General features: G+C 38.6%; 1 protein-coding gene across 1 annotated transcript in view; it reads left to right on the top strand.

Moving 5' to 3' along the window:
- PDE3B (phosphodiesterase 3B) overlaps window positions 1-17,969 on the top strand; it is a 181,127-nt gene that overhangs the window by 101,450 nt on the left and 61,708 nt on the right. Inside the window, exon 2 of the mRNA XM_059407921.1 lies at window positions 11,699-11,749. Coding sequence (XP_059263904.1) covers window positions 11,699-11,749 — 51 coding nt within the window. The remainder of the gene's footprint in view (window positions 1-11,698; window positions 11,750-17,969) is intronic.

Here is a 17,969-nt window from a genome sequence, read left to right as displayed (position 1 = left end):
TTGGCTCACCATGTTCAAGTTTGAACTATAATTTATCTGTCCCCAGATAAATTTTAAAGGGCAGCCAGAGAAGAAATACATGTTGTATTTGCTTTGTTAGTCACAGGGTGTGCCTGTCTATAGGACCAGCTAGTTCCTTTGTTTCACTTGAACGACTGTGATTGTGGATCTTTTCATTGTGTGAGCCCTATAGAGTTGATGGCCAGGAAAAAAGCGACCCAGACGACTCTGTTTCAGTGGTAAGTAGGTGGCAAGCCGTATAGTACAGTGTCTGAGAGCTTGGGCTGTAGCCCATCAGCCTACCTGTTATATGTAGAGATGAGGGTGTCTTCAGGTTTGGTTGTAAGACCACCATCTTAGGTTGATCTCACATCCCCTCCACCTCCCTGAAGGCCCTTGTGATCTGATTTTCTTTCCAGACCCAGAGTCAAGTTTGTAGCATATTTTTATCAAAGTGAGGAGCCATTTTTTCTCTTTTGGTCTTGTTCCTAAGCCACCCTTAGAATTCTAGAATATTTGTTAAGATATGCCTTATGCATATTCTTCAAGTGTTTTAGTAAGGTTTTAAACAGTATTAGCTATTATTAATTTAATCCTCATATTTTCTTAGATTATACTAAAACCACATTGTAACTTAAATGGAAGACATTTTATTTATTCACGATGGCGGGGGTTGGGAAATATAAATTATTTTCTTTAAAGGCTCACAATTTCAATTTTTCCAGTTATTTTTGGCATATCATCCCCAGAATGGTGAGAATGTGGAGTCTTTGTCAGGGATGGAGATAAAATTTTGTCAGTCATAAGCTAGAGAAAGTAGTTGAGGCATGCACCAAGATGTCTATCCAGATAGACCTATGAGATCTAGAGGAAGAGCGGGTAGATAAAACTTTGAAAACCTGTAGAGATTAAGATTAAGAATACTGGTAAAATAGAAGCTATTACGTATTATACTTAGAAAATGGCTCTCTTTGCTTCAAGTCCCTCAACACACTGATTAGGCCATGGTATGTGGAACTGTTTTACAACTTTTAAATGATTATGAAAAATTGTAAGATTTTTAAAAAGGCGTTTTACTCAGTTTTAGAACATCAAATGACAAAAACAAAATAGTCTCCTAAGAGCTAATGAACAAAATTTTAAGTTCTTATTAGTTTATCAGCAGGATGTGGAGATTTAAGTAATTGGTACTTCCACAGGTTAAAGCTCTGTGTATTTCAAACAATGTATGTCTTCCATACTTTTGTATTATCCTCACTCAACCTGTGTTTATTCCTGTCCCTTTAAATGTCTTTGTCACTGGTTTTTGTACTCTTGACAGGAAAAAAAAAATGAAACTTCTATTTCAGGTGCTCCCTTATAAAATCTGAATTATTAGTCCAGCTTCAGAAAAATCACACCTTATACTACAGTATTATGTAATTTATTTCCTTTTGAATTTATGAAGAAAAAGAAAGGGGAGAGAATTTTATTGGTACTCGCCTGGCATGTTCTAGGACCAGTAAATAAACCGGTGTAGCTAAATCAGCGTCCTCTTACAAGAGAATTATAGGGGAGGAATTGGAAACGAGAGGAAAACATCACTCTTTTGAGGAATTTTGCTCCAAAGGGGAGCAGAGAAATGGGACAGTGGCTGAGTGTAAGTGTGATCCCGAGAAGGTATGTGTAGGTGAGATGTGAGAAATGACAGCATGTTTATAATCTAGTAAGAATGATTTTGTAGAGAGAGAAAATGATGTTGTAGGAGAGAGGGGAGAGAGTAGTTTTTGTAAATATCTTCAAGTAGGCAACCTGGGATTGGATCTAGTATGTTTGTGGAAAACCTGGCCACTGACTAGAGCTCAGAAAGTCCATCTTTAGTAACTGCATGAAATGCAGGGAAGGTGGGATCTGATTTTACAGGGTGACTTGATAATTAAAAGCAATGTTTTTGGGAAAGATCTCATAAAAAGCATGAATAATTATTCTTTTAGCATACCGGAGAGGGAATAAAATTGGAGGGAGGTAAAATTTGAGTTCAGATTCTAGCTCTGTGATTTACTAGCTGACATGTGAACTTAGTTACAACATCCCTGTACTATTTAGGGGAGTAGAAATAGAATTCATTTTTAAGCTGGTTCAGTTAAAAAGATTTCAATGACGAATCGACTTTGAGAGAATGAGCAGAGCTAAGAGAATGGGTGAGAGATGGTGAGACGAGCAACCATGAAAAGCTGTTACTTCTCCTGGGGCTTCAAGGATGGGGGTGGAAATGGTGTTTTCAAAGTCACAGCCTCAGTTGCGAAGGGAAGGCCATCTGGTAAGAGCTGTAGTCGTGGGGGCGGGGCAGAGGGGAGGGGAGGTACACAGTCATCCCTCGGGGACAGTGGTGTGTATGCAGGCAACAGAAAAGAAATAACCTTGATTTCTCTTTCCTCTCAGATTCCAGTTTCCTGTTGGTGGGTCCCAGGGTAAGCAGAAATCAGCTGCATGGGAGCTTAGTGTTAGAGAATAGGGGTCAGCCTCCCTGGGATCGAGCGAAGGGCAAAAGGACTCTGGGAGGCAAATACAGAATTATTAGTATAATCACCGAGCCCCAACTTCTCCATAGAGAAAATGGGGTGACTGGCAGAGTTGTGATTTTACATGGTTGCCAAGTGCCTGGCACACTGCTGGCATATAATAGTGTTGAGCAAATAATAAGAAGATGGTATGGCATCATGGTTAAGAATCCTTAAAGCTTTTAGAGTTAGAGCCCAATTCAGTTTCTGTCTCTGCCACTTACTAGTCATGTGACTTTGGGCTGGTTACTTAACCTTTCTTAGTCTCTGTTGTGTCATCTGTAAAATGGGGAAATAAGGCTTACCACAGAGAATTCTAGTAAAGATTAAAGGAGACAATATGTATTAAGTGTCTAATATGGTGCTGGTACCTAGCAGACTGTCTAAGTTACCATAATCATATTGTTTGGATTAGTGGGAGCAGTATCCAACTAATACTAGTCCTCCCACCACCTTTCCTGTATACACACACACACACACACACCCCTTTTTTCTGCTTCTCAGTTCTTCTGTCAGGGGCCCTTCTTTGTCATGCAGGGGTCAAGGGTACTATCTTTGCCCTTTAGATGGTTAGAAAGTACAGGTTCAGTTAGTTTAACACTTTGGCTATCCATTTACGTTCCTGGTTTCTGGTCAGTAAACACAATCACAGAGTTAAATGGTTTCTTTATTGGGCCTACGTCAGAAGGCATAGAAATAGAAAAAGTTGGAAATACTGAAATTCAGTCAGTTTCATTAGCATGGATTTATACACAAAGCTCAAGTAAATTGTCATTAGCCAATTTGAGAATAAAGGGTATTGTAACAGTTAACTCACAGCTGTACCATAATAAACATTTTTTAAAATTTCACATAAGTCTAACAGTTCTGTGAGTTTGGCTTGAAGGCGCATATATGTTTTTCTTTTTGGCTACATAGGGAACAATAAAATAAAACCTCATTGACGTAATAGAACCTGATAACATCTCCTGGTTGTACTGGTGATGTTTCACTGTGGTATTGGTGGTTTTGTAGAGCTCTGTAAAGCATGTTGGACTTATAAACATATTCAAACAGAAACTTATCAGGATTCAACTTTTTAAACCACAAAGCTGAATTTATATGAAGGCATAGTCTTGGCTTCACTTTATCAAATCCCCTAAAAAATTCTTTAAGTAGTATATACCTCATATGCTACTTAGAATGCTGTTTTTAAAATTAGTTTTGAACAGATGACCTCAGTATGTGAAAATATATAATAATTTCCGATACTGTATTTGAGCTGAAAAGGAAACATAAATATTGGAAGCTCCTAAAACAGCTACTAAAATTTCATACTTTCATTAAATTGTGCCTTCTAATATAGCAGAACCATATTCTGAAAACATACAGTACCCACTACAACTTCTTTTTTTACTGTGGTTAAAAATTTAGCTAAATTATTTTTCTATTAAAATTATTTACAGACTCTACTTTGGTATTGGTACTAAAGTTTAGATGCCTAAAGTTTTGCTGACTTAGGAACAATGTATATACAGGACATAAACTGCTGTTTCCTTGGAAATAAGACTTTAAAAGAGTGGTCTATTATTATATGGGAGGAATGAATGTTTCTGCCAGTTTTTCTTAAACTTTTAATATCCATGCACCATATACTATGTATTCAGTATGCGTGGTAGGCACCTGTCAATTTTAGACAAATGTATAAAAATGATTCATTATAATTTTTTTAAAGATTTTATTTATTCATTTGACAGAGATCACAAGTAGGCAGAGAGGCAGGCAGAGAGGTGGGCGGGGTTAGGCTTTCCGCCGAGCAGAGAGCCCGGTGCGGGGCTCGATCCCAGGACCCTGAGATCATGACCTAAGCCGAAGGCAGAGGCTTTAACCCACTGAGCCACCAGGCACCCCCATTATAATTTTTAAAAACTAAAAAGTCACAATATTTTTATATCACTGAACATTGTTTGCAACATTAAGGGTATCTCTGTTGTGGCTCACTAATGAGTAGATAGGTTATGTGTTGTAGATTCATTCTGTACCCAACCAAATACTATTCTATTCTGTGTTTCTGTTAAATTAGAAAAATCCAAGCAAAATCGTAATTGGTTGATGAAAGGCAGCGAGTGTTTTTGGCTCTTGGTTCTGAATACTCAGATTCAGTGTGACCCCTGCAGTTGTAAAGAGATTTCTCACTGAAGGTTATTTTCAGAGCTGTGTCAGTTGCTAAGCTAATGACCATTATCATAATGACCATTAAAAACTTGAGAAACAGGGGTGCCTGGGTGTCTTTGTTAAGCACCCGACTCTTGATTTTGGCTGTGGGACATGGTCTCAGGGTCATGGGACTGAGCCCCACATCAGGCTCTGCACTTCGCCAGGGGTCTGCTGGAGAGTCCCTCTCTCCCTCCGCCTCTGTCCCTCCTCTGTCTCTCTCAAAAACAAATACATTTGATTTGCCCTATTTCCCACAGCACATGGAAAGGATGTCTACTCTGTGGCCAAAAATTGCGTGTAGTTACATATATGCTATTTCTTAAACGCTGAATTATGACCAGCATATGTGTTTCAACCACCAGCTGTCTTCTGTGAATAAAGTAGTGTATAAATCTGCAGTTAGGAGATACATATTCTCATTGTTTGGCAGGACTTCTTGCTGTACAGGTAACTGATTCTCTCAGAACTTCTAATACACGTTTCTCAGTTTCTGTCAGAGTTCACAAAATAATCATTAAATGGGGGGGGTCCTCTTTTGTAGTATGGGTTTTCAGTGATAGACACGTAGGAACTTGTCTGCCACCCTCCCTCCTCTAAGTATTGCACATAACCAGAGTTGATTCAGACTTAGCACGCGAGCATGTTCATCCAGCAGTTAAGTGACATAGCTACTGTGTGCAAGCGTGACGGTAATTACTCTTACATCCTGTGCCTTTTTGGTTCTGGGATACCCCAAGGTGTCATATGGTAAGTATATGTTGGAAATTATTTGATCTGTTATCTCTTACAGCATAATGTTTATCATCTGCGTGGCTGGTTTTACAGGCCCCTCAGCAGTAGTATATCTTTTTTTTTTTTTTTTTTTTTTTTAATGCGCATTCGCAGTGAGGAGCAGAGAATCTGGATGGTATCTTTTCTGTTTTAAGAATGAAAATCTTGGGCGCCTGGGTGGCTCAGTAGGTTAAAGCATCTGCCTTCAGCTCAGGTCATGATCCCAGGGTCCTGGGATCAAGTCCCGCATTGGGCTCTCTGCTCAGCGGGGAGCCTGCTTCCCTTCCTCTGTCTCTGCCTGCCTCTCTGCCTACTTGTGATCTCTGTGAAATAAATAAATAAAATCTTAAAAAAAAAAAAAAGAACAAAATCTTCAGATTCATATAAGAAAGCATTATGTTCTTGTTATAGAAAGATTCTGTTGGTTTTTCAAAACGATTATTAGGTTTTGTTGGAATATGACCTAAACGTTTCCATGGCTTCCTATTATCATTATTTGGTGAAGTTTCAAAGTGGAAAACAGAGGAATATAGGGTAAATGAATACAAGTCTAAAAAAAATTAGCTTTTAGATAGTCACTTTTTTTTTTTTTTAAGATTTTTTATTTATTTTATTTATTTGTCAGAGAGAGAGAGAATGAGAGCGAGCACAGGCAGACAGAGTGGCAGGCAGGGTCAGAGGGAGAAGCAGGCTCCCTGCCAAGCAAGGAGCCCGATGTGGGACTCGATCCCAGGACGCTGGGATCATGACCTGAGCTGAAGGCAGCTGCTTAACCAACTGAGCCACCCAGGCGTCCCTAGATAGTCACTTTTATATGTTCTAGTAATATGTTCATTTTTTAGGTTTGTGTGGTATTTGCATTAAATTGTATTCCATTTGCATTAGAGACTTTTTTTTTTTAAGATTTTATTTATTCATTTGAGAGAGCACAAGCAGGAGGAGAGGCAGAGAGGGGGAGAGAGAGAAGCAGACCCCCTGCTGAGCTGGGAGCTCAACTTGGGGCTCCATTCCAGGACCTGGAGATCATGACCTGAGCCACCCAGGCACCCCTGGAGTCTTGTTCTTGATCTAGGCTGAGCATTAATTCTCAGTTATCTGTTTCTATTTTTATCAATACCTTAAGCTTTAGGAAACCAACTTTGAGCCATTTCTTTTTTTGATTGGAGATATAGTGCAACACAATGAAAAGAATGGAAACTTTAATAGATGCAAACAATAATATTCCAGTGACGTAAAAATACTTCAGTTAAGATAACTGAAGAGTTAAAGAGTAAAGAGTAACACAGGCCTTAGGGCACCTGCCCAGCTTTTAAGAAAATAATAGCTATTACGATGAGGATGATGAGATCTCTGTGGAAGTCAGATTTAATCTAATATTTCATAATTGTGAAATATATGTAAAGTATATAGATTCCTTTTTCCCTCTAAATATTCCAGACCACTGATGAACAAGTGATTTATAGATCGTAATCTGATAAATAATGGCTAATACTCCATTACTGTTTCCTAGTTTAAATTTTATCTAAATCCTATTATTATAGAGCCATTGAGCAGTATCTTTCTTAAGGATTTTGAGTATCTCTCAATCTATCCTGTATTATTAGTTCTGCTACTGTCCTGGATCGTTCCTATCAGGTATAGACAAGCTCTAGAACCTAGAGATTTTGTTAACCATGTCAATGACGACAAAAAGTATTATCCCCACATTCTTTTCCAACCTTTATCCCATTTCGTTCTTGCCACTTACAGCACAATTTCTCGAGTTTTCACTAGTCACTGTCTTCACTTCTTTACCTTCCTAAATTCTTAGTTTTTAATTAAAGCTACAAAATACTTACAAAATATGCATAAAGTATAGATGAAGGATAACAAACACCAACTACTCTCCGTTACCATTGATTTTGAACATTACCGGTAACTTTCAAGTTCCTTGTATGCCACGCCTGGCTCCAGTTTCCTTCTCTTATCTCTTAGAAACAATCACCATCCTGAATTTCTTAGAGTTTCCTATATATTTATATTCCTGGAAAGTAATTATTTTAATATATATTCTATATGATATAAATATATATGATATATATCTTATTTATATTCCTGAAAGTAATTATTTTAAAAGTATATTTTACTTTCCTGAAAAGTAAATATTCTACGGGTATCAAATTATACTGTGTGTATTCTTCTGTGACTTTTCTTATTCAGTCCTCTGTTTCTGGGATTAATTTATGTAGTATGTAGCGGTACTTCATTTATTTTCGCCGTTGTATTCCATGGTATGAATATACCAGTGTCCCCATCTTGTTACAGACAGGTGGGTTACACTGAGTTTGCTTGCTACCCCATACAGTGCTGCTGTGTGCATCTAGGTTAAATGGTACAGCAAAGTCCAAGTTTTGGGAAGGTTTTCCTTCTGATCTGTTGTGGATTGATGCTTTTATAAAATGCACTAAAAACATTTCAGCCAATGTTAAATTGCTATAAAAATCCCTAAGCCTGTACTGTTCATTTCTTTCTTTATCTTATTGTGGGGCACACTTGGAGTCACACTGCTTTCCTACATTTGTACCTGCAGAATTCCTGGCTCATACATTGTCTGCGACCCAGGCAAAAATTGTGTTTGCTCAAAATCACTAATCGCTAGGTGTTCAGATTAAACAGAATACAGTCTGCTAGCAGTTTATGACTTTCACTGTATGTTTTTTCAGTTGCTAACCTGCAGGGGATTTCAGACAAAGGCCTCCAAGAGCAGTTGGAGTAGGGCGTCCATAACCTCTCATGTTGCTGCAGCTTCTAAGCAGGCAAACCTTCAACACAGTGCACTCAGACCATAAGTTAATGGTGTTTCTCTCAGCAAGAAGCCGGATGACTTTATGTCCCTATTTCTCGGCCTTATTTTTATTATCATTCCCTTCCCAATGGCCGTTGTAGACATTTTTTCCCCTCAAATCATTCTTCCTCCTCCATGAAATTTCAGTACTGTAGATTGACAGTCTCTCTGCTTCTGTACCTGTGATGTTTGGAGACCTACAATCATTTTATTATTTTTAAGATTTGTGTGTGTGTGTCCTAAGAACCAGTTTTCACCTGCTTGGGAGTGATAGCACTAACTTAAGAATGCATAATATGAATAGAGGTCTGGTTCTGGCAGTAGACTACAAGCATTTAAGAAGATAGTATTTAATTATAGTTGAATGAAATGGGGAGCAAGGAAGACTCCGTGTTAAGAAACTGTCCTAATGAAAAATAGGCTTGATTTAGCAAAAGATCAGCTTCTATGTAGACCCATGAATTGGAAAAGTGAGGACTAGGCATTTGTCACTGTTTAATGACATACTTTGTAGAAGACATGTGGAAGTATGGATTGGAGGACAGTAGTTAGGCAAGTTTGCAGATTTAGAATGCAAATTAGTGATTTGATGCATATCTCCTAGGTAATGTTTGGTGACCGATCATGTGGCTCTGACTTCACACCTGTCTGTCCTGTGCTTTTATTGGTGACTTAAGAAAACCTCAGGTTTGGGGTACCTGGGTGGCTCAGTGGGTTAAGCCTCTGCCTTTGGCTCAGTTCATGATCTCATGTTCCTGGGATCGAGCTCCACATTGGGCTCTCTGCTTGGCAGGGAGCCTGCTTCCCCCTCTCTCTCTGCCTGCTGCTCTGTCTGCTTGTGATCTCTCTTTCTCTGTCAAAATAAATGAACAAAATCTTTAAAAAAAAAAAAAAAGCAACACCTCAGGTTTACAAATGATGAAAGGAATGGTCACTATGCTAGTTGACATCCTCAATCTCAAAAGAAAAATTAAGGACAGAAGTAAAGTATTGCAGTTGGGTCTAAAATACCAATTGTAGGGATGCCTGGGTTGGCTCAGTTAAGTGTCTGCCTTCAGCTCAGGTCAGTCCTGGGATCAAGACCCATGTAGGACTCCCTGCTCAGCGGGGAGTCTGTTTCTCCCTCTCGCCCTGCTCCCCCGACCCCCTGCCGTGTGTGTGTGTGTGTGTGTGTGTGTGTGTGTGTGTGTGTGTGTTCGCTTGCTCACTTGCTGTCTCTCTTTCAAATAAATAAATCTTTAAAAATAACAATTGTGTGAGAGTGGACAAAGTGGAACATAGAAATACCAAGTATAAAAGAAACTTAGGGATTTAAGTTATGTTACTCTTAAAAAAAATTTATTTATCTTAGAGAGGGAGAAAGAATGTGGGGATAGAGAGAGAGGGAGAAGCATATTCTGGGTTGAGTTTGGAGTCCTATGCAGGGCTCAATCCCAGGATCCTGAGATCATGACCTGAGCTGAAATCAGGAGTCTGCTGCTTAACTAGCTGAGCCAGCCAGGTGCCCCAAGTTACATTACTTTTAACATGAGTGTTCTGAGAAAGTGATTAACATCTTAAACTGCATTAATTAATGTTTCTAGAATCTAGAATGTATTCTGGTCACATCACAACCTGAAATAATTATGTCAGGATTACACTTAGAGCCATATAAAATACTGCATAAATTTAATGAGTCTACTAATATTCATGAACTACTTTGCATGTAGTTATACCATGTCCATTCTGTGGGTACTGGTCCATGGGTTTTAGATGTAGTTACAGTATGTTGGGATATTCTTTGGGGGAGAAATAGTTTTTTTTTTTCCGCTAGCAAGAGATGACCTTTTGCAAGGATGTTGACAGGGAGATGGTGATAATGACAACTGACAATCTTTTGAGTGATTAAGGGTGGGTATGTCCTCTAAAATAGGGGTCAGCAAACTGTAGCCCACCGACCAAATCCAGCCAGCAGCCTGTTTTTGTAGGGCTTTTCAGATAGGAATGGTTTTCCATTTTAAGCATTGTAAAACAAAAAGATGATGTCGCAGTGACCTTAGGCGGCTTCCGTAGCCTGAAATATTTACTATCTGTCCCTCTATAGAAAAAAAAAATATGCCAACTCCTGATAAAATATTGGACCAGTGATAGAGTGGATAACCCTTTAAGATCTTGTGCAGACAGGAGACAGAAGACCAAGGATAAAAAACAACACAGATAGTTCACTATTCAGGTGCACCTGGTGGCTCAGTCCATAAGAACATGTGACTCCTGATCTTGCGGTTGTGAGATGGAGCCCCTGTCGGGGGAAGAATTTACTTGGAAAAAAAATAATAGTTCAGTATATAGAAATCAGGTGATTGTATTACAAATTAGGTTTAAATTAGAGAGTAGGAAGCTATGTAGAAAATTGAGATTATTATCAATTTATTTTGGCAAAAGGAGACCTTTTTATTAAAGAGAAATTTATGATTAATTATAGATAGCAGTTATAGATTGCTAAATTAAAGCTAATGTTTTCTCCTTGAGCATAGTGACTGTTGGAAAGAGAAGTGGCCAGAAAGCTTGCCGGGAAGAAAAAGGACAGGAAAATACTAGCCTGGGACCAAGAAGTTATCATGGATAGCCTATAAAGGAGACAAACAGGAAAACGGTCACTAATTATCTACATATCAAAAGGGTTGAGTGTTGCTGTTTATAATCTGTTGCTTTATACTTAATCTAACCTCAAGGACAAGCTTTTTTTTTTTTTTTTTAAGATTTTATTCATTTATTTGATGGAGAGATCCCACGTAGGCAGAGAGGCAGGCAGAGAGAGAGGGGGAAGCAGGCTCCCCGCTGAGCAGAGAGCCTGATGCAGGACTCATCCCAGGACCCCGAGATCATGACCTGAACCTAAGGCAGAGGTTAACCCACTGAGCCACCCAGGTGCCAAGGACAAGCTTTTTAAATTGCTTTTGCAAGAACTGCCTTATTAGTAAGGAAATAGCACCACCTACTGGCGTGGTTTAGAATGATAAGTGATGATCCTTTGAAGATGGTGGGAGGAGGGAGAATGTCTGATGATTTGTAATTCTTCTTGTATTTTTAGTAACTAGGTGTTATTTTGATTTGTATTTTCCTTTTTGTGGTAATGGATATTTTGAAGGTTAATATACCTTATTATAGTGGCTTTATTCTGACAATTTTCTTGATTTCCTAATCACAGAGTATATAATTCATGGAATATTCTTTCTATAGATAATTTTATTCTCACATTTCCAGTTGCCCCCCCAAACAGTAAGCTGTCTTTTAGGGACCTGTAATTGAAGATGTTCTATTTCCTCTTGACATATATTTGTTTATTTCTGATTTTTAACTAAGTGTTTTATTTTGTTTTGTTTTCCAGATGATTCTTTGGGATTGGGACTTAAAGCAATGGTATAAACCTCATTATCAGGTAAATATAGTAAATATCACTAATGTCTGAAATGAAACTTTTTTTAAATTGAAGTATAGTTGACACATAATGTTAGTTTCAGGGATATTGTAATGAAACTTTTGGCATTTTGTTATTTTTAATTTTTATTTATTCATTTTACATATATATATTTTAAATTTTAAAAAATATTTTAATTATTTGAGAGAACATGACGGATGGTGGAAAGGGCAGAGGGAGAGGGAGAAGCAGGTACCCTGTGAGCGGGGAGCCAGATACAGGGCTTTGATTCTGGGCTTGATTCTGGGACCCTGGGATCAAGACTTGAGTCTAAGACAGACACTTAGCCAACTGAACCACCCAGGTACCCTGAAACTTTTGATATTTCATGCAAGTTATATTCATGAGATTTCTGTGTCATAAGATTTTCTTTAACTGAACTAAAAGAACTGTCTTCTAGGTAATTTTTAAAAATATATATATTTTAATCATGAGGGGAAGAAGAAAATGATAAGAAACCATACTTGTGTAAGAGTTATTTTTTTAAATGTTGGTAGTATAATCTGGGCTCAGAATAAACGAATAATTCTATACTAAGCATGAGATTTTTTTTTTTTTCTGATTGTGGGCAACTGATTCACAGAGTGGGGGAAATAGATTAAAGACCATATATGAGAAGAAGTAAAACATTTGGCAGAATATTTTACTAGGGAAACAAAACACAGTGTTTGGGGTTTTTTTTTTTTGTTTTTGGTTTTCGGTAAAATTTCAATTAAATTATACATACAAAAAAGTGCACAACTTCATGAATTTTCACAAACTAAACATTCCACATAACTAATATCCATTTCAAGAAATAGAACTTTACCAGCATTCCAGAAATCTCACTTATGTACCATTCTCTTTATTGACTGTATCCCCAAGGATGATGTCCCCCTGACTGATGTAGGAAAGATGTTAGGGTGGAAAGCAGAAGGCCAAGAAAGAATTCTTGAGACATCTTTGGTGCAAAAAGGCGATTTTATATAAAGCATGGGGATAGGACCTGTGGGCAGAAAGAACTATACTGGGGTCATGAGGAGTGGCCCATTGTATACTTCCACGTTGGGAGGGGTTGGGGTAGTCTAAGTCTCTAAGGAATTTTGAAAGCAAGGTTTCCAGGACCTTGAGGGGGCTAGCTGTTGTTAGGAAAAGGTCACGTATTATCATCTAATAAAACCTTAGTCATGAGACCCTTCAGATGTATATTGGTGCGATATATGCTGGGGGGTTTAGAGATAAAAGAAATTTCCAAGGAATTTTTATATGTTAAAGTAGACTTACAGGATGCTGGGGGGTGGGAGGGATAGAGGGTAGGCTAGGATTGCCTTTCACCCTTAGCAAAGTATTAACCGAGTCAGTTGAGCCCTAGAAGAATGTCACTTTGCCTTTCAAGGATTTGTCAATGGGCTTAGGTAGTAAGGAAATTTAATTTTTCTTCTGCCTTTGCTTATTTATGAACTTTATATATATAAATGGAATCATATAATATATACTTTTAAACTTTTTTGATCACTTAAGTAATATATATTAATATCAGAAGAATTAAAAATAGAAGTATAAGAGAAAAAAGAAGAATCACTCCTAAATACAAGGAGTAACTATGTTAATTATGTTAACTTTTGATGTATATCTTTACAGATCTTTTCCCATTGTATTGAAATGTGTATGCATTCTAGTCTACAAAAAATGTTATAAATTATGTAGAAATATATATAACATAAATATTAACAAAATAAAAATTATTAATGTAAATATTTATATAATTAATTATAAACTATGTTATATATAATATGCTGGTTTGAAACCTCATGGTTTCCACACTAATAGATACACATTAATAAATACCAAATCTCTGTTCTTTATATTTACAGAAACATTACTCTCTTTATTAGATTTATTTAGTTAGTTGTCTCTATCCCAATTTTTGAAAAAAAGTGCTTTCTGGCTGTCAGGAAGCAAGAATTTCTATCCCCTTAAACGTCCTGTAATTGGACTAAGAATCAAACTGATATAAGACAGATTAATAGGAGAAAATGAGATTTAATAGGCATCCTTATAGGCAATCCACATAAACGTGAAAATTCCAAAGACAGTCTGGGAAAATAAGGCATATATGTCATTCTCAGCTAAGGACAAAAAGGGGACAGGGGTCTGAGACTTCAGAGGAAAGGAATGTAATTCCCAGGTTGGTTAGAAGAACAGATGTTTGGTCATTAGATGTTTGCCCTGCCATACAGGTGGTTCACTCAGATAGAATTGATCTCTGCTGGGGTGCCTGGCTGGTAGAGCATGTGACCCTGGATCTCAGGGTTGTAGGTTCGAGCCCCACATTGGGTATAGAGATTATGTAATATCCTTTAAAAATTTTTGTCTCTGCTAATAACCTTTATTCGGGGAAAGACCCTCAATTTAGATTCTTTTGTATATTTAAAGGAGGGGCAGAAGTTTTTCTTAAGGCGGCAGGATCTCAAGTGCTTTCAGCTCAAAATAAGACAAATGCCAAAGTGGCACATTCTGGGAGGGCCTGTCTTGAACCCCTTTTCCCAGCTATTTTCAGTAGTGCCGCTGGCACTCTGGGTGTCTTTTGTTGGGTGTATATCTTAGAGTGGATCGCTGGGTCATTGGGTTTGCATGTATATGTGGAGTCCCAGTAGTTAGCTCTCAGTTTTCCAAGCACTTATATATCAATTTTTACCCATCATCAGCCTTTGAGAGTTCCAGTTGCTCCACATCCTTGTGAACACTTGGTAGAGTCTCTTTTAAATCCTTCTGCTAGCTGTGCAACAGTGTATCATAGTGCTTTTAATACTTGCATTTCACTGATGACTCAGCAGGTTGAGGATCTTTTCATATGTTAATTGGGTGGGGTCTTTATACTGATTTACTTGGTGATCTGTAGGATTTGTTTATGTAGTTTGGAAATGTGTGTGTGTGTGTATATGTGTGTGTGTGTACACATACAAACGCTATATATGTATGTACATGTATACATACAGATTCATAAAAGTGTATATATGTATAAAAGCATATATATATGTGTGTGTGTATATATAGAGAATGTAGCTAAAATGGGTGGTTTTTTTTTTTTTCTAAGATTTTATTTATTTGAGGGACACCTGGGTGGTTCAGTGGGTTAAAGCCCCTGCCTTCTGCTCAGGTCATGATCTCAGGGTCCTGGGATCGAGCCCTACCTCCTCGGGCTCTTTGCTTGGCCGGGAGCCTGCTTCCCCCTCTCTGCCTGCCTCTCTGCCTACTTGTGATCTCTGCCTGTCAAATAAATAAATAAAATCTTTAAAAAAAACCACAACGATTTATTTGCGAGAGAGAGCATGAGTGGAGAAGGGCAGGCAGAGAGGGAGAAGCAGCTCTCTGCTGAGTGTAGATCTCCATCCCCTACTCCAGGATCATGACCTGTGCCGAAGGCCTATGCTTTACCAACTGAGCCACCCAGGCACCCCAAAATGTGTGTGTGTTTTTTTAAAAAAGTCCTTTCCTAGTCTGATTTATCATGATGTCTTTTGATGAAAATATCACCAATGCTTTCTCTGGATACCTTTTATCAGATTAAGGAAGTTAAAGAAAAATTAAGTAAGTTTCATTCTAATCCTAGTTTACTAAAGACCTTTATTTTTCTCTTTTTAGTCATGAATGGGTGTAGAGTTTTTATCAAATGCTTTTTCTGCATCTATGGAAATTATTCCTAGATTTATTTTTTTCTGTTTATTCTATTAATGTGGTGAATTATATTGTTTAATTCTGTGCCTGTGTTAAACCATTTCCATATTCCCAGAATAAAGCAAATTTGATCAAGATATTTAAAAACTATTATTTTTATTAAAATATTAAAAATTAAAAAATATTTTAAAATATACATGGATATGTGTGTGTGTACACACACACACACACACACCCCACTGGATTTCATTTTTTTTTTTAAGATTTTATTTATTTATTTGACAGACAGAGATCACAAGTAGGCCGAGAGGCAGGCAGGCAGAGAGGAGGAAGCAGGCTCCCTGCTGAGCAGAGAGCCTGATGCGGGGCTTGATCCCAAGACCCCGAGATCATGACCTGAGCCGAAGGCAGCGGCTTAACCACTGAGCCACCCAGGTGCCCCTGGATTTCATTTTTTGTTTTGGAATTTTGAATCCATGTTTACGACAAAATTGGCCTATAATTCTTGTTTTTCATAATGTTCTTGGCATGTTTTTGGCATAAAGCTTATAATGGCCTCATAAAATAAAGTGAGATATTCACTCTCTGTTACCAAGAAACATTTGGTAGGATTGGTATTCTTTCTTTAATGTTTGCAAGAATGCTGTGGTGAAGCCATCTCAGTTTTGGAGCTTTTTTTATGAACAAATGTTAAATTATGGATTCAGTTTCTTTAGTAATTTTAGGCATGTTCAGTTTTCTGTCTGTTCTTGTAACAGTTGGGTTAGTGGTGCTTTCTAGGAACTCCTTCTTCTGTTGTTCCCTCCAGCCTTGAGACTGCTGGAAGCTCTATTTTACTTTCAAAATAGAAATCTGTTTGACAATTTTTGCCTGCTTTCTCCATCTCAGCTGCTGTTTGCAAATTGGCAAATGCCTTCAGGGGAAAGCAGCTCTGAAGTCAAGCTTGCTGCTTTTTCTTCTCTCTGAGATCCTGCCTGTCTTGCTAACCCTGATGTTTCAGTCTTCCAGCCTCCTGTGACTACAGAAAGCTCCGCTCCTGATTCTGGCCTCTTAACTGCTCTCTGTTCCGTAGCTTCTCTTCCCTGGGCCCGTTACAAGTCTGTAGCAGAGACCTTGATGGGGAAAGTAGCACAGGGTGGCGGAATCATTTTAATTTATTAACTCTTGAGTTCTTGTTCTTTCAAGGCCGGACTGCTTGACTGTTCTCTGAACAGCCTTGAAATGGGTGCTACTTTTATTTATTTATTTGGCAGAGAGAGATCACAATTAGGCAGAGGGGTAGGGGGAAGCAGGCTCCCTGCTGAGCAGAGAGCCCGATGTGGGGCTTGATCCCAGGACCCTGGGACCATGACCTGAGCTGAAGGCTGAGGCTTAACCCACTGAGCCCCCCAGGTGCCCTACTATTTTTATTTTATTTCAGCTTTTCTAAACTATTCTAGGCAGAAAAGTTCATTTGATATAGCCTCCTTGCTGAAAAATAAGGCAACCCTCTTATGTCACTCGAACATTTCATCACCTATACATTGGGAATAATACCAGTTTCCTCAGAGGGCTGAGGGTTTCTTACAACCCTTGCCTAACGGCAAGAGGTGACCCAGCAGAAGGTGACTCAGGTGGGCTCATTCCTTCCCCAAGATAAAATGAGTGTCCTGCCAGTAACACCAAGTGAGTCTAGTTGGTCTAGCAGGGGGAAACCGGTCAGGAGCTGCACTGACAATAAGAGGTCAAGGGAGGGATTCCTATTCCCTACTGAGCAGGAGACCCCCTTTACCCAGAGACTGGGATACTGCCATGACATGTGTCTAGTCCTGAAGTTGCTCTTTGTGCCTGTGGCCTGGAGACTCTCTTGCCCCACCGAGAGGTACCAGGTGGCTCAGTGTGAGGAAATTCCTCCTTTCCCTCCCATCTGCTCACCCACGGAAGTAACCAGAAAGGACCAGTGGGAATCCTAGTGGCACCAGAAAACAATCAGGCAGACCGAAATACCACTGTGGATGCCCAGAAAGCTAAATTGTCACAGCCTGAAAAAGTAGACCAGGACCTGTGTCCTAAATCTAAACAAAAAGACCACCTCCCCATACAAAACATTTAAATAGGACCCAGAGTCTTCTAGGGTAATAGCTAAAATGCTGATGATAAAAGAAAAGAAATCACTTTTCATACCAAGAACCAGGAAAATCACAACTTGAATGAGGAAAAAAACAGTCAATGCTTAACATCAAGATAAATCAGATTTGGGATTATCTGACAAATTTTATTTATTTATTTGACAGACAGATCATAAGTAGTAGGCAGAGAGGCAGACAGAGAGAGAGGAGGAAGCAGGCTCCCCGTGGAGCAGAGAGCCCATGTGGGGCTTGATCCCAGGACCCTGGGATCATGACCTGAGCCAAAGGCAGAGGCTTTTAGCCCTCTTAGCCACCCAGGTGCCCCAATCTGACAAGTTTTTAAAGGTTTTATTTCTTTATTTTAGAGAGAGAGCATGAGCAAGGGGAGGAGCAGAGAGAGAGGGACAGGCAGTCTC

This window comes from Mustela nigripes, chromosome 1 (assembly GCF_022355385.1).
Source record: "Mustela nigripes isolate SB6536 chromosome 1, MUSNIG.SB6536, whole genome shotgun sequence".
Lineage (NCBI taxonomy): Eukaryota > Metazoa > Chordata > Mammalia > Carnivora > Mustelidae > Mustela > Mustela nigripes.
Note: the sequence above shows the minus strand (reverse complement) of the source record. Positions and strands in the feature narration are given on the sequence as shown.